General features: G+C 38.2%; 1 protein-coding gene across 1 annotated transcript; it reads right to left on the reverse strand.

Annotated features, from left to right (window-relative positions):
- Positions 1 to 77: 77 nt before the first annotated feature.
- On the reverse strand, positions 78 to 17,962 carry LOC139134152 (zinc finger protein 347-like). Its single transcript, XM_070701074.1, has 3 exons — positions 17,660 to 17,962; positions 4,758 to 4,880; positions 78 to 4,139 (listed from the first exon to the last, which is right to left on the reverse strand). Exons 1-3 carry the CDS (start codon positions 17,778 to 17,780, stop codon positions 2,932 to 2,934), a joined length of 1,452 nt encoding a protein of 483 aa, XP_070557175.1. The 5' UTR covers positions 17,781 to 17,962; the 3' UTR covers positions 78 to 2,931.
- Positions 17,963 to 18,673: the final 711 nt, after the last annotated feature.

Consider the following 18,673-nt stretch of genomic DNA (forward strand, 5'->3'; position numbering starts at 1 on the left):
CTATAAGTCCCCCCGGACGGTGTCCGTGGGGACTAACAAGCAAGAAGCCATTTACTTAAATGCATGACACCATGGCAAACATTTTGTTAATCTTTATTGTCTCTTTCACATGATTAGTTTTTGAAAATGGAAGGAAATCTAAAATTTTACAAAGTTGAATTTACATGCCACTTTAACAATTATGAGCATGTTATACACTTTTTCAGTCTTTATTTAAAGGGGAAGTTCACAAAGGATGATTTTTACATATGTGCTAGCTTTGTGGTCACTTACCCCGGAAAAGCTATTTTCGCCATTTATAACTCGCGCCATTATTTACAAAAACCGATAGAAATAGTACAGGAAGTTGCCCATGTAATTTGAATCATGGTAAAAAGCACCAAGCTTGGACTTGCATAATGTGATATGGAAGGGACCATTTTCCCATGGGTATGCATTGTCCACTCGGCCATGCTTAAACCAGGCTGTGTGTATTTACATAACTTTTGTTTATACTGAGTGTCCTTGCATAAACGATGAATCACTAATATACTAAACTGTCCACTGTAAGATTTTATGTTGCTGTTTACTGTTTACTACTGTGTTACTATGAGTGGACAATGTGGGGGCCATACCCATCCAAAGATGGTCCGTTCCATACCACATGGTGCCCCTCTGTTCATGCAAAAAAATCCAAATGCAACTACAGAATATGTATACACCACAGAGATAGATGTCTGATTTTTGGTGGACAGGGATCAGTATGGGATCAAAGTTTTTTGACAAAATATCATGTGACCAGGATGACTTTTGACCTTGATTTCACAGTATGCTCATTCAATAGTGTGGAACTTTAATTATTCATGTCATGATTACAGTCAGCAAAACCACCTTCTCTGAGTGCTGCTACGTCAACCATACAATCACAAACCTGTCCCATGGCAAAAAAATTATCAAATATGTTATTCTAAGAGTGCCCAAATATGAGCTATTGTGATTTAATAAGTAATACTAACAGTAGAGTAGAAAAAACATCATTCACTGAAGTGTTGTCAAAGGATGCATGTAGATCACACAGCTTTTGAGTTATTTCACATAGATGAACTTGGGCATTGTTAGCCATATTCTAGGATGAAACTAATGACAGTATTTGTTCATCAAAATATAGTCTTACATTATTTTTATGAGAGTAACACCAAGAAAAATGTCCTTCATAAAGAAAAGATATTCTAGGAAAATGTTAGGAACATAGCATGAAATATCTAGATGTTAAATGTCTAATTTTATGTGTTCTTTTTCAATTTCTGGGGTCAGATATTCAAGTGCTTACACCTAGGTGTGTCAAGATGCTTTTTTGTCTGCATTATTTCCCCTAGCTTTGATATCACAGCGGTACTTGTGGCGTGTATCGAACACGCTCGGGTCATTGAGGTCATCGCCACAGTCCCGCTGCGAGCCAAACCATGGGCTTCATTGGCAGTTTATGACGAGAGAGACCGGTGTAGTAGATTTAGCTCGCAAAATAATAAAATAGATAAAGCTTGCAATAAATAAAATTATACCAACTGTGTATCACTGACTATCTACGACTCATCTTCTACGCCTGCTAACGAACCCGACCGTGACAACATGTATTTTCGACTGTTTTTCGGTGAGTCGTCGATGGTTCCTGCTTGAATTTGAACTTTCACCTCCAACGTATTCAGTGCGTTGTACGGGCGATCAAGCAAACATCATAGAAACCGTCGACGGCTCACGGGAAAATGGTCGAAAATACGTGTTCTTATCTTCAAGGAACTTAGCAGGTGTACAGAATGAGTCTCAGATAGTCAATGATAAAGATGATACAAGTTTATTTATCAAAAGGCTAATCTAGTTCATTATTTTGCGAGCTAAATCTACAACACCGGTCGGTTTCGTCGTAAACTGCCAACGAAGCCCATGGTTTGGCTCGCAGCGGGACTGTGGCGATGACCTCAATGACCCAAGCGTGTTCGATACACGCCACAAGTACCGCTGCGATATCACAGCTATATTTCCCCATACACTTAATATTAGCAAGGCCTGATATTTAAAAGGGAAGTATGCATATCTCACGGCACACTATCTATCCTCAATCCCAGACTCTTTTAAGTCATAAAAGGTCTCATACATTATCCGCTTGACTCATGTGTGCCAAGACTGTCCTCTGATGAAAAACTTTTACCTGTTTACATTGATGTTTTACATGTGAAAGATTTTGCATCTGTGTCTAATACATCATTTTTTGTATTATTTGAAGGCTCAACATATGTCTCTCAAGACTTCCCTCCTGTGTTCATGGTGCATGGCACTGTCACTTATTACATTGTTATGATCCAACATCAGATTTGATCAATATAAGTCTCATACAATCATTTATTTGAGGTAAAGTTGCACCTTGGTTTTTGTATTCATACAGTCTGATATTTGAGCTGTTGTCTTCATGTGATCTTTGAGTGGGTTAACATGTGCCTTTTAAGATTGCTCCTCTGTGTGAATGTTTTACCACACTCCTTACATCCATGGGGTCTGATATTTGAGTGGGTCAACATGTGGCTTTTAAGAGTGTCAATCTGTTTGAATGTTTTACCACACTCTTTACATTCATGCTGTCTGAGACCAGAATGGGTCAACATGTGCCTTTCAAGATTTCCCTTCTGTGTGAATGTTTTACCACACTCTTTGCATGTATATGGCCTGATTTTCAAGTGTGTCAAAATGTGGTTTTTAAGACTGCTTTTGTGTGTGAATGTCTTACCACACTCTTTACATTCATGCTGTCTGACACCAGAATGGATCAATATGTGTACAACAAGATCATGTTTTCTTTGAAATGTTTTACCACACTCTTTGCACCTATGTGGTCTGATATTTGAATGGATCAACATGTGCATTTTAAGATGGCTCTTGTGTGGATGTTTTACCCACTCGTTACTCGTTACACTCATGCTGTCTGACACCAGAATGTGTCAACATGTGTAGGACAAGACACTGATTTCTTTTAAATGTTTTACCACACTCTTTACATTTATGTGGTCTGATCTCTGAGTGGGTCAACATGTGCATTTTAAGACTCTTCTTGTATGTGAATGTTTTACCACACTCTTTGCATTCATGTGGTCTGATCTCTGAGTGGGTCAACATGTGCATTTTAAGATCACCCTTATATGTGAATGTTTTACCACACTCTTTACATTTATGTGGTCTGACACCAGAATGAATCAACATATGCTTTGCAAGACTCTCCTTTATTTTAAATGTTTTACCACACTCTTTGCAATTATGTGGTCTGATATCAGAATGGATTACCATGTGTTTCGTCAGATAATACTTTTGAACAAACTTTTTACCACACTCTCTGCATTCATGTTTTCTGATACCAGAATGGATTGACAAATGTCTTTTTAAATCGCCCTTTCGAGCTAACATTTTACCGCACTCTTCGCATTTATATGGTCTGACATGAGAATGGATAATTACATGTCTCTTAAGATCACAATTTCGAGGTAACATTTTACCACACTCATTGCATTCATATTGTCTGATATTGAAGTGGTTTGACATGTGCTTTTTGAGAGTGCTCTTATTTGCATATTTTCTACCACACTCTTTGCATACAAGTTGTTTGAAATCAGCATGGACCAGGTCACTTTTTTGAGTAAGTGTTTGGCCACATTCTTTGCTTTCATCTGGTTTGATATTTGAGCTTGTAAACATATGAGTCTCATGATTCTGCATTAATGTTTTACCACACTCACTGCGTTGGAATGCTGAGAGATCAGAATGGATCGATGCAGGCCCCTTGAGATACCTGTTGTGTGTGAAGGTATCAACACGTTCTCTGCACTCACTTGATTGTGCGCCTAAATAGTTCAAGCTATGTTCTCCATCTGTGCTGTTTTTCACATAAATCTTTCCACACTCACGGCTGATTTTACCATCATCATTGTTCCCATTAAGAGAATGACACTCCACCAAACTGAAGGAATCCTTGTGTAATGTAGCAAGGTGTTCTATATGATTGTCCTCATGCTGTGGAGTCAGGTCTTTGTAACTGTTCTCTAGGTTTGACATGCCATATTCCAACGTACTGGTAATCAGTCCATGTTGCACAAGGCTCTGTACAATTATTGATGCATCTGTTAGTAGATAGATTATCAGAGTCGGTAGTAACAAGGAGTTGGGACAGCAAGAAGTAAACTTTTGATGTTACTACTCACTTAACATAGCAATGCACCAAACTTGCAGCAATAGCAATCATACCCATGAACTATAACACTATGGGTCAAAGGTCACATGCAAAGTCATTGAATACAACAAATACAGCACAGCACAGTAGAGCACAGACTATGAATATAGTGCAGGTACATACCGGTATAACACAATTAGAGTCATGAGAGCAAGATACAACTCTACAGCCCCAATGGAAAATACATGAAAGCATGGCTATTAAAACCATCAGAGATCACATCTGCAGATGATATGAATACATCTGACAATTAGTTTGACATTGTATATGTAGCCAACTGACAACCAAAAGCTAATTCTAAACATTGATGAATTACATAAATAAAGTTTGACAAAAGACACCAAAATTATTAAAAGATTGCATTGAAAAACAAAATAATGCAGACATGCACTATGTGGTATCTTCTTGTGTCAGATTCACACACACGAACACATACAAACATATACATACCAAACCAAACAAAACTCAACATGTATCTACCCAGTACCCTGTCTACACAAAACCTTACCTTGCAGTGATAATGCTTTGTCTTGATATCGTTGAGACATCTTTTCAGTCTGTGTCTCTAATGGTTTCACTAGCTCATGCATTTTGTCAAAATGTTTTAGAGCTTTACATATTGCACGACACTCTGAAAGAAATAAAAAATGTTCCATGTAGTAACAATAACAGCCAATCAATGATATTACCTGACAGAAAAAAGAAAAATTATTAGATATAATCATATTCACTGAACATATAAGTACCATAACAATATGCTCTACAAATGAGTTGTTAAAAAACTAAGTTAGAATCTTCAGCAACCTAAACATTAAGAATTTCACCACACTTTGGGCACACCTCTTTCACCACTCCCTTGCAAACCTTAAAACTTTTTTTTCACATAACAACTTCTATAAGTTATTAGATAACTGACAATATGAAAATACTGCACTACACATCTGATAATGGAAGTCCCACTGTCCTGCTCTTGATTAAGGTGACATCTTGCTTCTCCATATCTGTATGGGCAAGACTAAAGATTAGTACACAAAAAAGCAATTTTGTCTGAATATTATTAGTAACCTGGGGAGTCCAGTCATCCGATTACTCATTATTTAGAGCTCCTAAAAAATTCAAGTTGGCAACCATTGCTGTGTCCACTTTTCTTTACTCGTACCTCATGTCTATATTAATGTAGCTCTGCGTGGCACGGCTGTGGCGTCACATGGTTTAGAGGACTAGAACTGGTAACACACAGCCTAGCTATGGGTCCATAGCTGTGGTGTTTTCAGACGGGATTCCTGCCTTTTACGCCAATCTACGGGCTGATTTTGACTTTAACGCCTGTGGCGGAGGCCCTGGGTGTCACTTCCATTACTTGCCAATATGTATACGTGCCGCCCAATGGGGTGGGTATTTCAGCAACTTGGTCTAAAATGGGGGTATCAATTCACAGTAAACCAAGGTCTAAAATGGGGCCGATTTTTGAGCGCCACACAAGAACAAATTCCAACTGTCAGTTCCCGTCTTCCTAGCAGGGTTTCGAGCTGCACTCAGTAAGCATCTATATCTTTTTGTGTGGCAGGGGATCCATTAAAGAGACCCCCTGGCTTTAGCTAAAGTAAACAAGTCATCGTTGATGACACAGTCCCCACTTGTTAATGGGTACTTAATTACAAGTCCTCAGAGGGAATAGAGTCATGTTCATTAATTAATTAGCTCTGCGATTAAAAATACTGCGCTACAGATGGGGCTTAATGGCCAAAAATGAGTTCCATGGTGGTGAAAACATAAAACCGATGTAGGTCACCATCCTATTTACGAAAGGTCATTAAATGAGTCCATTAGTAATTAATCGACAGATGTTGCCGAACATTTTGGCATCCTATCATAACACTGACAGATTATCGCCAGTACCACAATTCATAAAGTTTAATGCAGTGCTTCTGGACATTCACCATAAAAACAAAAATTCATCATGTAAATGCAAATCAGCAATTAATTTAAACAATACTGCTAAGTGTCATTGAATTGTATTTACAACACTATGAGATCAACATCTGTAACAAGTTTCATCAAATTTGATGCAGTATTTGTGGACATATTACTCTAATTAGAAAAGTTCATTATACGTCAATGTCCTTGTGCCAACTTTGAATAAAATCGGTTGAGATATGCCTGAGTATTATGGCTCTGTACATGAAAAAATCGTAACAAAATGGCCGCACGGCAGTCATATTGGATGGTATCACATCACAAATTGACATGCACATGTATGACATTAGTCAATCTCCTTGTACCAACTTTGTATAAATTCGCTTGATACTTGTCTGAGTATATGAAAACATCGTAACAAAATGGCCGCAAAGCAGCCATATTGGATCATATCACAAAACAAATTGACATGCATATCTATGACATTGGTCAATGTCCTTGTACCAACTTTGAATACAATCGGTTGAGATATGCCTGAGTTATGGCTCTGTACATGAAAAAATCGTAACAAAATGGCTGCCAGGCGGCCATATTGGATCATATCACAAAACAAATTGACGTGCATATCTATGACATTGGTCAATGTCCTTGTACCAACTTTGAAAAGAATCGGTTAAAACATGTCTGAGTTATGGCTTTGTACATGAAAAAATAGCGTCAATGACACTGTAGCTCCCATCCTGGACTATTTAGTGTTTGTTCTCTGGTCAGATATTTGAACATGTGTGAAAGGGATAAAGTGCATGAAGTGAAAATACTTAAATGTAATGTACTGGAGACAGTGAAATATGTTTAATGTATTTATTCAGAATATAAAATGGAAAAAATACAGAATTAGATATATCGAATACTGTGATACAACCATTAACTCAACAAGTCATTTACAATGACATAGTCCCCACTTGTAATAGGAGCATTAGTCTTGATGGGGCAGGAAAATGTGGTCATTAAGAAGTATCACTGGAGTGTATATGTTGAGATCTATTGGCACATAGGTCTATGTTGTTGTTCCCAATTTGAAACACATGAGGCATGTCTAAGTTATGGTTCTAAATCGGGAAAAAAGATCAGACCTCTAGCAGTATTGGCCAGCCAAGAAATACATATGCGCATTATAAATGACGTACAAGATGTGACATCTTAAGGTCTAATATCCTATCAAAATTGGAGGGTATAGAACTTGTGGTTACTGAGATATGCATATATATGTATAATCAAGGTCAAAGGTCATCGAGGTCACATGACATTTTGAAAAAAAAAAAATTATATTGCTAATTTATCCCTATATGCCAAAAATCAGATCTCTAGCTCTATTCGCTTGCCCAGAATTAGATGTGTACATAATTAATGAGGTAAAGCGTGTGTTGTCATAAGGTCTCCCATCCTACTAAATACAAAGGACATAGCACTTGTGGTTACTTATTTATTGACATAAACATATATTTTAGGTAAAAGGTCATCGAGGTCACATGACATTTGGTCAAAAAATTTCTCTCCTATAGTTATCCCTATATACCAAAAATCAGACATCTAGCTCTATTGGCTTGCTCAGAATGAGATATGTGCATAATTGTTGAGGTACAGTATGTGGTGTCATACGGTGTCCAATCATACCAAATATGAAGGGTGTAGCACTTGTAGTTACTGAGTTATGGACAAATATGTATATTTGAGGTCAATGGTCACCGAGGTCACCTGACATTTTGTCAAAAAAATTGTATTGCTAAGTTATCCCTATATACCAAAAATCAGACCTCTAGCTCTATTAGCACGCTCAAAATTAGATATGCGCATAATAAATGAAGTACAATATGTGGCGTCATAAGGTGTCCCATCATACCATACATGAAGGCTGTAGCACTTGTGGTTACTGAGTTATGGACAAATATGTATATTTGAGGTCAAAGGTCACCAAGGTCAAGTGACATTTTGTCAAAAAAATTGTATTGCTAAGTTATCCCTATATACCAAAAATCAGACCTCTAGCTCTATTTGCTCGCTCAAAATTAGATATGCGCATAATTAATGAGGTACAATATGTGGCGTCATAAGGTGTCCCATCATACCATACATGAAGGCTGTAGCACTTGTGGTTACTGAGTTAGGGACAAATATGTATATTTGAGGTCAAAGGTCACCGAGGTCGCATGACATTTTGTCAAAAAAATTGTATTGCTAAGTTATCCCTATATACCAAAAATCAGACCTCTAGCTCTCTTGGCTCGCTCAAAATTAGATATGCGCATAATTAATGAGGTACAATATGTGGCGTCATAAGGTGTCCCATCATACCATACATGAAGGCTGTAGCACTTGTGGTTACTGAGTTATGGACAAATATGTATATCTGAGGTCAAAGGTCACCGAGGTCACGTGACATTTTGTCAAAAAAATTGTATTGCTAAGTTATCCCTATATACCAAAAATCAGACCGCTAGCTCTATTGGCTCGCTCAAATTAGATATGCGCATAATTAATAAGGTACAGGATGTGGCGTCATAAGGTGTCCCATCATACCATACATGAAGGCTGTAGCACTTGTGGTTACTGCGTTATGGACAAATATGTATATTTGAAGTCAAAGGTCACCGAGGTCACGTGACATTTTGTCAAAAAAATTGTATTGCTAAGTTATCCCTATATACCAAAAATCAGACCTCTAGCTCTCTTGGCTCGCTCAATATTAGATATGCGCATAATAAATGAAGTACAATATGTGGCATCATAAGGTGTCCCATCATACCATATATGAAGGGTGTAGCACTTGTGGTTACTGAGTTATGGACAAATATGTATATCTGAGGTCAAAGGTCACCGAGGTCACATGACATTTTGTCAAAAAAATTGTTTTGCTATTATCCCTATATACCAACCAGATATGAACTGAAAATGCTCACGTGTTTCATACAGTTATGTGTTACTGTAAATTTGAACCTTTGCCACATGTTTGCAACTTCATTGAAAGTATTATGATCAACATAATGAACAATAATCACCGCCGATTAATTCTCAAAGGTCATGAAGTATACAAATATGTAATTAGCTGAAATAAAAATATTAAAGTTCTTTGACTGCTGTCATTGTATCACCATTTTATATAGCAAGTGTAATTCAAGCCATATATGCCGAGTTGCGAAAGCTCATTAGATATGCAAATTGTAAATTAGCTGACATGAAAATGTGAAATGACTTTCGATATTGTTTTAACCAGGTATAATCATCAATGTTGTCATGTTTTGCCAACTTTGATCAAGTAAATCCCAGTATATATCCCTAATAAGCAAAGTTCATTAAATATGTAAATTAGGAATTGACTTAAGTAAAAATGCTTAATGATTGTCAATAATGTTGTATCATGGTATCTGCAATATATGTAGCAAGTTTTGTCAACTTTGGTCAAGTCAATTCAGATATATATCTCTAATTAGGAAAGTTCATTAAACATGCAAATTAGGAATTGGCTGAAGAGAAAATGCTTAATGACTTTCAATAATATTGTATTACAGTGTCTGAAATGTACATAGCAAGTTACATCAATTTTGATCAAGTCAATTCAGATGAATATCCCTAAGTATGAAAATTCCTTTAATACGCAAATTAGGAATTGGCTGAAGTAAAGATGTTCTTTGAAGTTCAATAATGTTATATCACAGTATCTTTTATGTATATAGCAAGTTTCAATGACTAAAATCAAGTTAAATTGTATTGCTAAGTTATCCCTATATACCAAAAATCAGACCTCCGGCTCTATTGGCTGGCTCAGAATTAGATATGCACATAATTAATTAGGTACGTCATAAGGTCTCCCATCATACCAAATATGAAGGGTGTAGCACTTGTGGTTACTTAGTTATGGCCATATATGTATATTTGAGGTCAAAGGTCATCGGGGTCACATGACATTTTGTCAAAAAAATTGTATTGCTAAGTTATCCCTATACCAAAAATCAGACCTCTAGCTCTATTGGCTGGCTCAGAATTAGATATGCACATAATTAATAAGGTACAGGATGTGATGTCATAAGGTCTCCCATCATACCAAATATGAAGGGTGTACCACTTGTGGTTTACTTAGTTATGGCCATATATGTATATTTGAGGTCAAAGGTCATCGCGGTCACATGACATTTTGTAAAAAAAAATTGTATTGCTAAGTTATCCCTATATACCAAAAATCAGACCTCTAGCTCTATTGGCTGGCTCAGAATTAGATATGCACATAATTAATGAGGTACAGGATGTGATGTCATAAGGTCTCCCATCATACCAAATATGAAGGGTGTAGCACTTGTGGTTACTTCGTTATGGCCATATATGTATATTTGAGGTCAAAGGTCATCGGGGTCACATGACATTTTGTCAAAAAAATTGTATTGCTAAGTTATACCTATATACCAAAAATCAGACCTCTAGCTCTATTGGCTCGCTCAAAATTAGATATGCGCATAATTAATAAGGTACAGGATGTGATATCATAAGGTCTCCCATCATACAAAATATGAAGGGTGTACCACTTGTGGTTACTTAGTTATGGCCATATATGTATATTTGAGGTCAAAGGTCATTGGGGTCACATGACATTTTGTCAAAAAAATGGTATTGCTAAGTTATCCCTATATACCAAAAGTCAGACCTCTAGCTCTATTGGCTGGCTCAGAATTAGATATGTGCATAATTAATGAGGTACAGGATGTGATGTCATAAGGTCTCCCATCATACCAAATATGAAGGGTGTAGCACTTGTGGTTACTGAGTTATGGACATATACTCATATTTAAGGTCAAAGGTCATCAAGATCACATAACATTTTGTCAAAAAATTTGTATTGCTAAGTTGTCCCTATATACCAACCAGATATGAACTGAATTGCCTCGCGTGCACATTTTGTAAAGTACTTCTTGGGGTATTGGCTTTTATGACATTACATTGTTTTTATTCCCGAAATTAATCCAATCTATCTAAATTTGACATTATCCCCACTGTATTACGCAATGAAAAAAAAGAAAAGAAACCATTTGAAAAATTATGATCCAACAATATCTGTCGATGCAAGTGCAAATGGCTGAGCAGGCTCTTAACTGGCAGAGGTCGCGTTTGCGTATAAATTCTGCATATTTCACATATAATTGCCATGTAGAACGAGTTGACCTACTTCACAGTATCTCAATGCGCCCAAAAACGATACAATCATCTGTGCCGCGCCGTGTAGCAGCAAAATGAGTTCGTGACCTTTGAAGTACGCGTTTCAAAAATAAATACCCATGGGAACCTGCTCACCACGCCACGCAACTCATGTACAGCTGACTATGGTGCACTTGTCAGGCGATGGTCGATGATTCTGGTTATTGCCTATATTGTCAAGTTCAATGCCTAATTTACGGAAACACGAACTCTGTCTAGTGTATTCGAAGCTCTGCGTACAGGTTGTGCACACGGCCTCTACCACGTGCTGTCCTGTGGACAGTGTGGTACAAGCCGTCGGCCTACCACCGTACCGCCGGGAAACGCAGACCTATTGTACGCAGGAGCATGGCAGGAGCTAGCCTACTGCTCCTGATTTAACATCAATGCCAACATGGAAATCTCATGAAAAATTTGTCATTGTTGGTTCTGTAGCTAATACAATCTTGAAAAGCAACTTAAAAGACACAGACTGTCAATACGTCGCCATAATATTATGCTGATCTCAGCGGAACCATGCCGGAATATAAATTCGCTGACACACACACAAGATTGAAAAGTGTCACTCTACATCTCATTCTCAGAGAAAATGCATTGATCAAATATTATGACGCTAACCTTCGATAATCTAGCTTTTGGTTCGCTATGTCCAGAGTAACCCACACGATTCTTAAAGTCAAACGTCGACACGACGACATCAACAGTCAAAACTCAAGATTAGCGATCAGCGCGGCCGAGTGACTGAATTCAGAAATCACTTTGTGTAAAATGTTTTAGTGCAGCAGTACATGAAGTAGGTCATGGCCTTGGACTCTGTGCACGAACCTGATTGGACACTTCAATACCTTTGACCCAAAGTTATTATTCATCAGCACTTCCATGCCATGAGGCTAGGTAGAGAACGTATTACGTACGCAGTGTACGCTGTGTGTTAGGAACGCACACAGGGAATGCACAGCGTACACTGCGTACGTACGCAGGGCTAGCGAGAGAGTTGCCGACATCGACGGTTATTTACGAAAAAAGAATAAAGACTGGCATTTTTGGAAGCGATCGAGTAGCTGCGGTAGGCAGGGATACGACTTGGGCCCAAGAACGCTGAATTTCGGCAGTAATTTGGCTTTTTACGTCAAGTCCAAAAATGGATTTGAAGTCACCAACTCTACGTACGGGTCTTTGCAGGGCTGTGGTGAGCGGGGCTATTAATAGCTGTAGCGGAACACACAGCATCGTACGCAGGGCTAAGAACGTATGTACTCATTTCTGGCGATCGAGCAGCGAGGGAAACAATCAATTACCAAGGATGAAGCTAATTTGCTAAACGATATTTTATCTTGAATAGTGAGTTGAATGAGTAATAAAATATCATATTTTTAATGTTCAATACGAGGTTGAAACACGGAGGGACCGTGGTTGAAACCAGAGCTATCCAGCTGTAGCCAACCTGGACAAGCACATTTCACAGCGCCCTCAAACAGTCGATTGTTTTCACTTGTCATACGCGGCGTAACAGAAAAATTAAAACTTTCATAACTTCATTAATATCCAAGCCACGCCCACCAAAACCTTTTCAGTTCTAGCCATTTGAATTCTGAAGATGTCTACCAAATTTGACTGAAATACGTTCAGCCGTTTTTGAGAAAATGGACCAACAGACAGACAGACAGACACACAGACAGACATCGCTGCGACATAACCTCGCTGCGCGCATGCGCACGCGAGGTAAAAATCAGACCTCTAGCTCTATTGGCTAGCTCAGAATTAGAAATGTACATAATAAATGAGTTGCAGGGAGATGCCAAGGTCAAAGGTCAAGTGGAACCCCCAAAATTGTGGAGAGCAATTTGGTCCCCTACTGGCCATTGTCCAATAGACGCTGGCTGTCTTGGACTTTAACATAGGCCAGAATAAGCCATTGCCATAGCTTAGCTGCATAGGTATAGGGGAGGTCAAAGGTTATAGAAAAATCAGAAAAATAATACTTTAAAAATCTTCTTCTCAAATTGGCAAGACCTGTGACTTTGATATTTGGCATGAAGGAGCAAGGCTATAAGGTCTAACCAGGGTTAGGTTGGTAGCGGGTCGAGTTGACTGGGGTCGAGTTGGTTAGGGGTCGAGATGTCCAGAAACCATGGTCATCATGCTTCCCATAGACTACCATGTATCAGAAAAATTAAAACTGTGATAACTTCATTAATATGCAAGCCACGCCCACCAAAACCTTTTCAGTTCTAGCCATTTGAATTCTGAAGATGTCTACCAAATTTGACTGAAATACGTTCAGCCGTTTTTGAGATAATGGGGATACAGACACACGGACACACACACACACACACCACACACAGACACACACACACACAGACAGACATGGCTAAACCATATGCTCACGTGTGTGAACACGTGAGCAAAAAATCAGACCTCTAGCTCTATTGGCTCGCTCAAAATTAGATATGTGCATAATTAATGAGGTACAATATGTAGCGTCATAAAGGTGTCCCATCATACCATATATGAAGGGTGGTAGCACTCGTGGTTACTGAGTTATGGAAAAATATGTATATTTGAGATCAAAGGTCATCAAGGTCACATGACATTTTGTCAAAATATCCGAGATGTCTGCGTGAACGGATGGACTCACGGATGGACGAACAGACGGACATGACCCAATCTATAAGCCCACTGGACTTCATCCATGGGGACTAAAAATTGTGTCACTGCATCCTTTTTGCAATATGAATACGATGAGAAACTAAATTTTTATTTTTTGTGGCCTTATACATGGGAGTCTATGGAGATCTGCCTAATACATGGGAGTCTATGGACGTCTAAACTAAAAATATGCAAATTTCACCATGATTTGCCCAAATTTTGGAAAGGTCATTCCTATGCACTTCCATACCAAGTTTCAAATCAATCCGACTTGTGGTTTCAGAGAAGAAGATTTTTTGACCAAAAATGGGAGAAAATTACAAAAAAATTCATGAAAAATAGCAAGTCCAAAATACTGACCCAAGATGTGCACAATCATTTCATGTCAGCCCAACGTACTTACATGCCAATTTTTCATGTAGTCTGCTCAGTGGTTATTGAGTTTTTTCAATTTTGACTGTTTTTACATTTTTTCACTTAATTTGCATATTTTTGGCAATGACAACTTCATTTGAACAAAATCTCATCTACAGCCCATCATCCATGTACACACCAAATATCAAGATGAAATGTACAGCCGTTTTGGAGTTTTTGATGTTGACGGACAGACATACAGACATACAGACACACAGACATACATACATACAGACATTTCCCTAGCCTATAAGAATAGCTTCCATTGCCATATATACATATGGCTATGGGAGCTAAAAATCGTAGAAAAATGGCCGCATGGCAGCAATATTGGATCGTATCACAAAATAAATTGACATGCATATCTATGACATTGGTGAATGTTCTAGTTCTTGTACCAACTTTGAAATGAATTGATTGAGATATGCCTGAGTTATGGCTCTGTACATGACAAAATTGTAATAAAATGGCCGCCTGTCGGCCATATAGGATCCTATCACAAAACAAATCGACGTGCATATCTATGACATTGGTCAATGTCCTTGTACTAGCTTTGAATAAAATCGGTTTAAACAAGTCTGAGTTATGGCTCTGTACATGAAAAAATCATAATAAAATGGCCGCCTGGCGGCCATATTGGATTGTATAACAAAACAAATCAACATGCATATGTATGACATATGTAGTAATCTTTGTACCAAGTTTTAATGAAATCGCTCCTTGCATCTCTGAGATATCTGCGTGAACGGACGCACGCACGCACGGACATGACCAAACCTACAAGTCCCCCCCCCCCTGATGGTGTCCGTGGGGACTAATAGACTTGGTTTTAAAACACTGTCACTAATTGATCAGAACTCCATATATGGAAGAATTTTGCCCAATAGAAAATATCGAAACAAAAGGGCACTACTACTACTATCATAACCGGTCCACTATGGGAAAAGTAGCAGTGCCTTATGGATGAACGGCAAGGATTCTTCTAGTTTGGAATTTTAAAAATCACCAGTCAGACTCTAACTGCAGATAACGGATAATTTCAGAAACTGGACCAAACTTTGATGAGGGTGAAAGATAGTTTCTTTCACCCAATTTTTTTAGTATTTTCAAAAACGTTTTTAGGGACTGGTCAGTTTCTTCGGCCGGGGGGGGGGGGGGGGGTGGATTATTTTTTGCCGACGTCAAAAAGTGGCTGACCCCCCCTATTCCAAATTTTGAAAACAGGGTGACCCCCCCTATTCCAAATTTCTAAAACAGGGTGACCCCCCCCCCCCCGGCGCGACAAAGGGAAAAAAAAGATGGACAAAAATTATATATATATATATATATATATATATATATATATATATATATATATATATATATATATATATATATATATATATATATATATATATATATATAGATAGATAGATAGATAGATAGATAGATAGATATTATATTTTACATTTTACATATATTTATATTTTAAATAGTCATTCTATGTTTTAGTGATTTGTTGACATGTCAGTTGTAAGATAGGAATTTCAAAGTGTCAATCTTAAAGTTTAAATACAGTACATTTTGAATGAGCTGTATTTTGAATGATCTGTGAATGTATTTCACACTTTCTCTGCTTAACCAGATGTCCTGAACTGTTTGTACAGAAATGGATGTCAATCATTAATATCAAAGAGGGAAAAGCAGTGAATCAAAAACTTTGATGGGTGTTAAGACTTGCCAACCATCCAATTAAATCTACTGAGGAGCCATAGAGAGCTTTTTTAGCCAAATCTTATGTTCAGCCAATCTCTGATGTGTACAGTGTCTGAGAGGACCTTTTCTTGTGTAACATTGAAACCATAAAAGCACAGCTAATAATGACAAAAACTGCCTTTTTTAACTGTTATTTGTTCATAAAAAAGCATCTTTCTACAGAAAACCTATGAAACAAAGGAAAATAATTGCATCAATGAGAAGGAAAGATATCTTGTCATTTTTCTATCTCTAAAATAAGTCACTGTATCAAATATATATTGTGAAATATTTGTGCATGTTGCTTTCTCATACTGAATTCTCACAGAGAGAACAGAAAAGTATCAGGAATTTGTCATCCTTTCATATGAAATGCAGATTTCATAATGGTACACTTTCACTTAGCAAACATCAAGATATCTCTGAAAGTATGGCGCCCGAAGGGCGCGCCAAAAATATGAAACATCCTGATATCTCTGATATATATGCCTAGTATATTAAAGTCATGCACCTGAAGGGCATGCTGAAAGATGTATGATATATTAAAGTAATGAGCTTGAAGAGCACGCTGAAAAATATTGAACATACAGATATCTCTGATGTATGTATGCTTGATATGTTAAAGTTGGGCGTGCTGAAAAATATGACTGATTATTAAAGTTACGCGCCCGAAGGGCGCGCTGAAAAATACAACTGAATGATGAATTTTGTGGCTGACACTAGCATTTTAGGCAATGATGAGCCTGTGTCAAAATTCAAAAACACACTGACCCCCCCTATTGGGCATTTCAAAAACATGGTGACCCCCCTATCACCAAAGTCAAAAACAGGGTGACCCCCCCCCATGAATCCACCGCCCCCCCCCCCCAGGCTGAAGAAACTGACCAGTCCCTTAGGAAATCATGGCCAACATAGCCGTAAACGCAGTATAGAGGTAGGCTTTGCTGGTAGCCCTGCGTACCGTGCTGTGTGTTTCGGGCGTTACACGGCCCCCACCACACGTGTAACGCCCGAAACACACAGCACGGTACGCAGGGCTAGCTTTGCTGGTAGCTCGGTCATGAAATGCTTGCTTTTTACCTGATTACGTTTTTGCAAATTTTGACACTATGATTTTTGACCTGGGTCAAAGGTCATAAGGTCTAAACTGGGGTCCTAAAATAATGAGATTTTAGGTCTAAAATGGGCCCCTGGTTTTTTACGTGCGGCCGCACACCCCTACCACTTCTCAGAGCAAGTGTCCGGCTTTAGCTAACGTGGGAGGCGGCGTAGCCAAAGCCGGACACTCTCGGCGTCTCGCCATACTCGTAGGGCTAGAGTGTTACATGATTAGTATTTCACTCAAATGAGTCGGTTCTTTTTATCGACAATGTTATCTACAGAACTTGTGTGGGACATACTAAAAAGTAAACGTAATGATATGAGACTGTCCAACCATAATAAATGAATGAATACCTTGTGGACTTAATGGAACACCGCAGCTGTAGTTGAATGCACTGCCACTGCCAGTGCCACCGCCACCATTGCGTGTTCTCTCACTGGCCTCTAAATTGTCCAATATTCCCGCCGATTCCATCTTTACAGTACGAATTTTGCTGCAAAAATGTTTCAGAGAGACGTTAAGTACACTTCTGAGATTGCGTCACACCGCAGCTCACGGTATACGGCTTCTGGAGAGCAACCTCTATACTAGGTTTTTCCTCAGCTTCCCGTGCACGGTCTCGTGCACGGTCATATCATTATATGAACTTTGAACCGTCAACTTAACTTGAAAGATCCGTTGGGGGCGCTTTGCACAGAGGAACTCCCTCACATCACTGTTACGAGGGTTGCCGATGTATACTTCTGCATGGCTCACAAATCTGTAGGGATTATGATAATCTTATTTTAATCCACCGTTAATAACCTTGAGAAATATTGCTCAAGCACTCTGCTATCATATGGCCAAACATTTTAAGCCAACAATATTGTACAATATTAAAATTTTTATATTTTTGCAGTACTTTAATTTGCTCTTTCATCTATTCCAATCTTGTTTTTAGATTTATCATGTTGAAGATTTAGCGCTCAGCTTATCAGCGAAACCTGCAGCTGCGTATTTATTGGACATTTTCATAATTATCCAACGGTGTTCAATTTTGTAAATTAGTAAAACCTACTCATCAGATTTTTTAAAACTTGTTTTCTAATCATTTACAATTTGCCATCAGTATCTAGAATTGTTTTTCAGACATCCATATTTCTTAAAGTAATTTTCATCCCTCTTTTCAAGACATCCTGTTGTCTTCACAATGGTAGAGTTTCTCTGTTGCTTTTCTAACAATGATAACGACAGACTGCAGGTTCTTCTCTGTATAACTATTAACTGTCATTATTTACAGTCTTGGGGTCGGAGGAATTTCATCGTAAACTCCGAAATTGCGAGTAAGCCCCCTGCCAACCATGATGAATTTGAGTAACCATCCTCTC

The sequence above is a fragment of the Ptychodera flava genome, chromosome 5 (assembly GCF_041260155.1).
Source record: "Ptychodera flava strain L36383 chromosome 5, AS_Pfla_20210202, whole genome shotgun sequence".
In the NCBI taxonomy this organism is placed as follows: domain Eukaryota; kingdom Metazoa; phylum Hemichordata; class Enteropneusta; family Ptychoderidae; genus Ptychodera; species Ptychodera flava.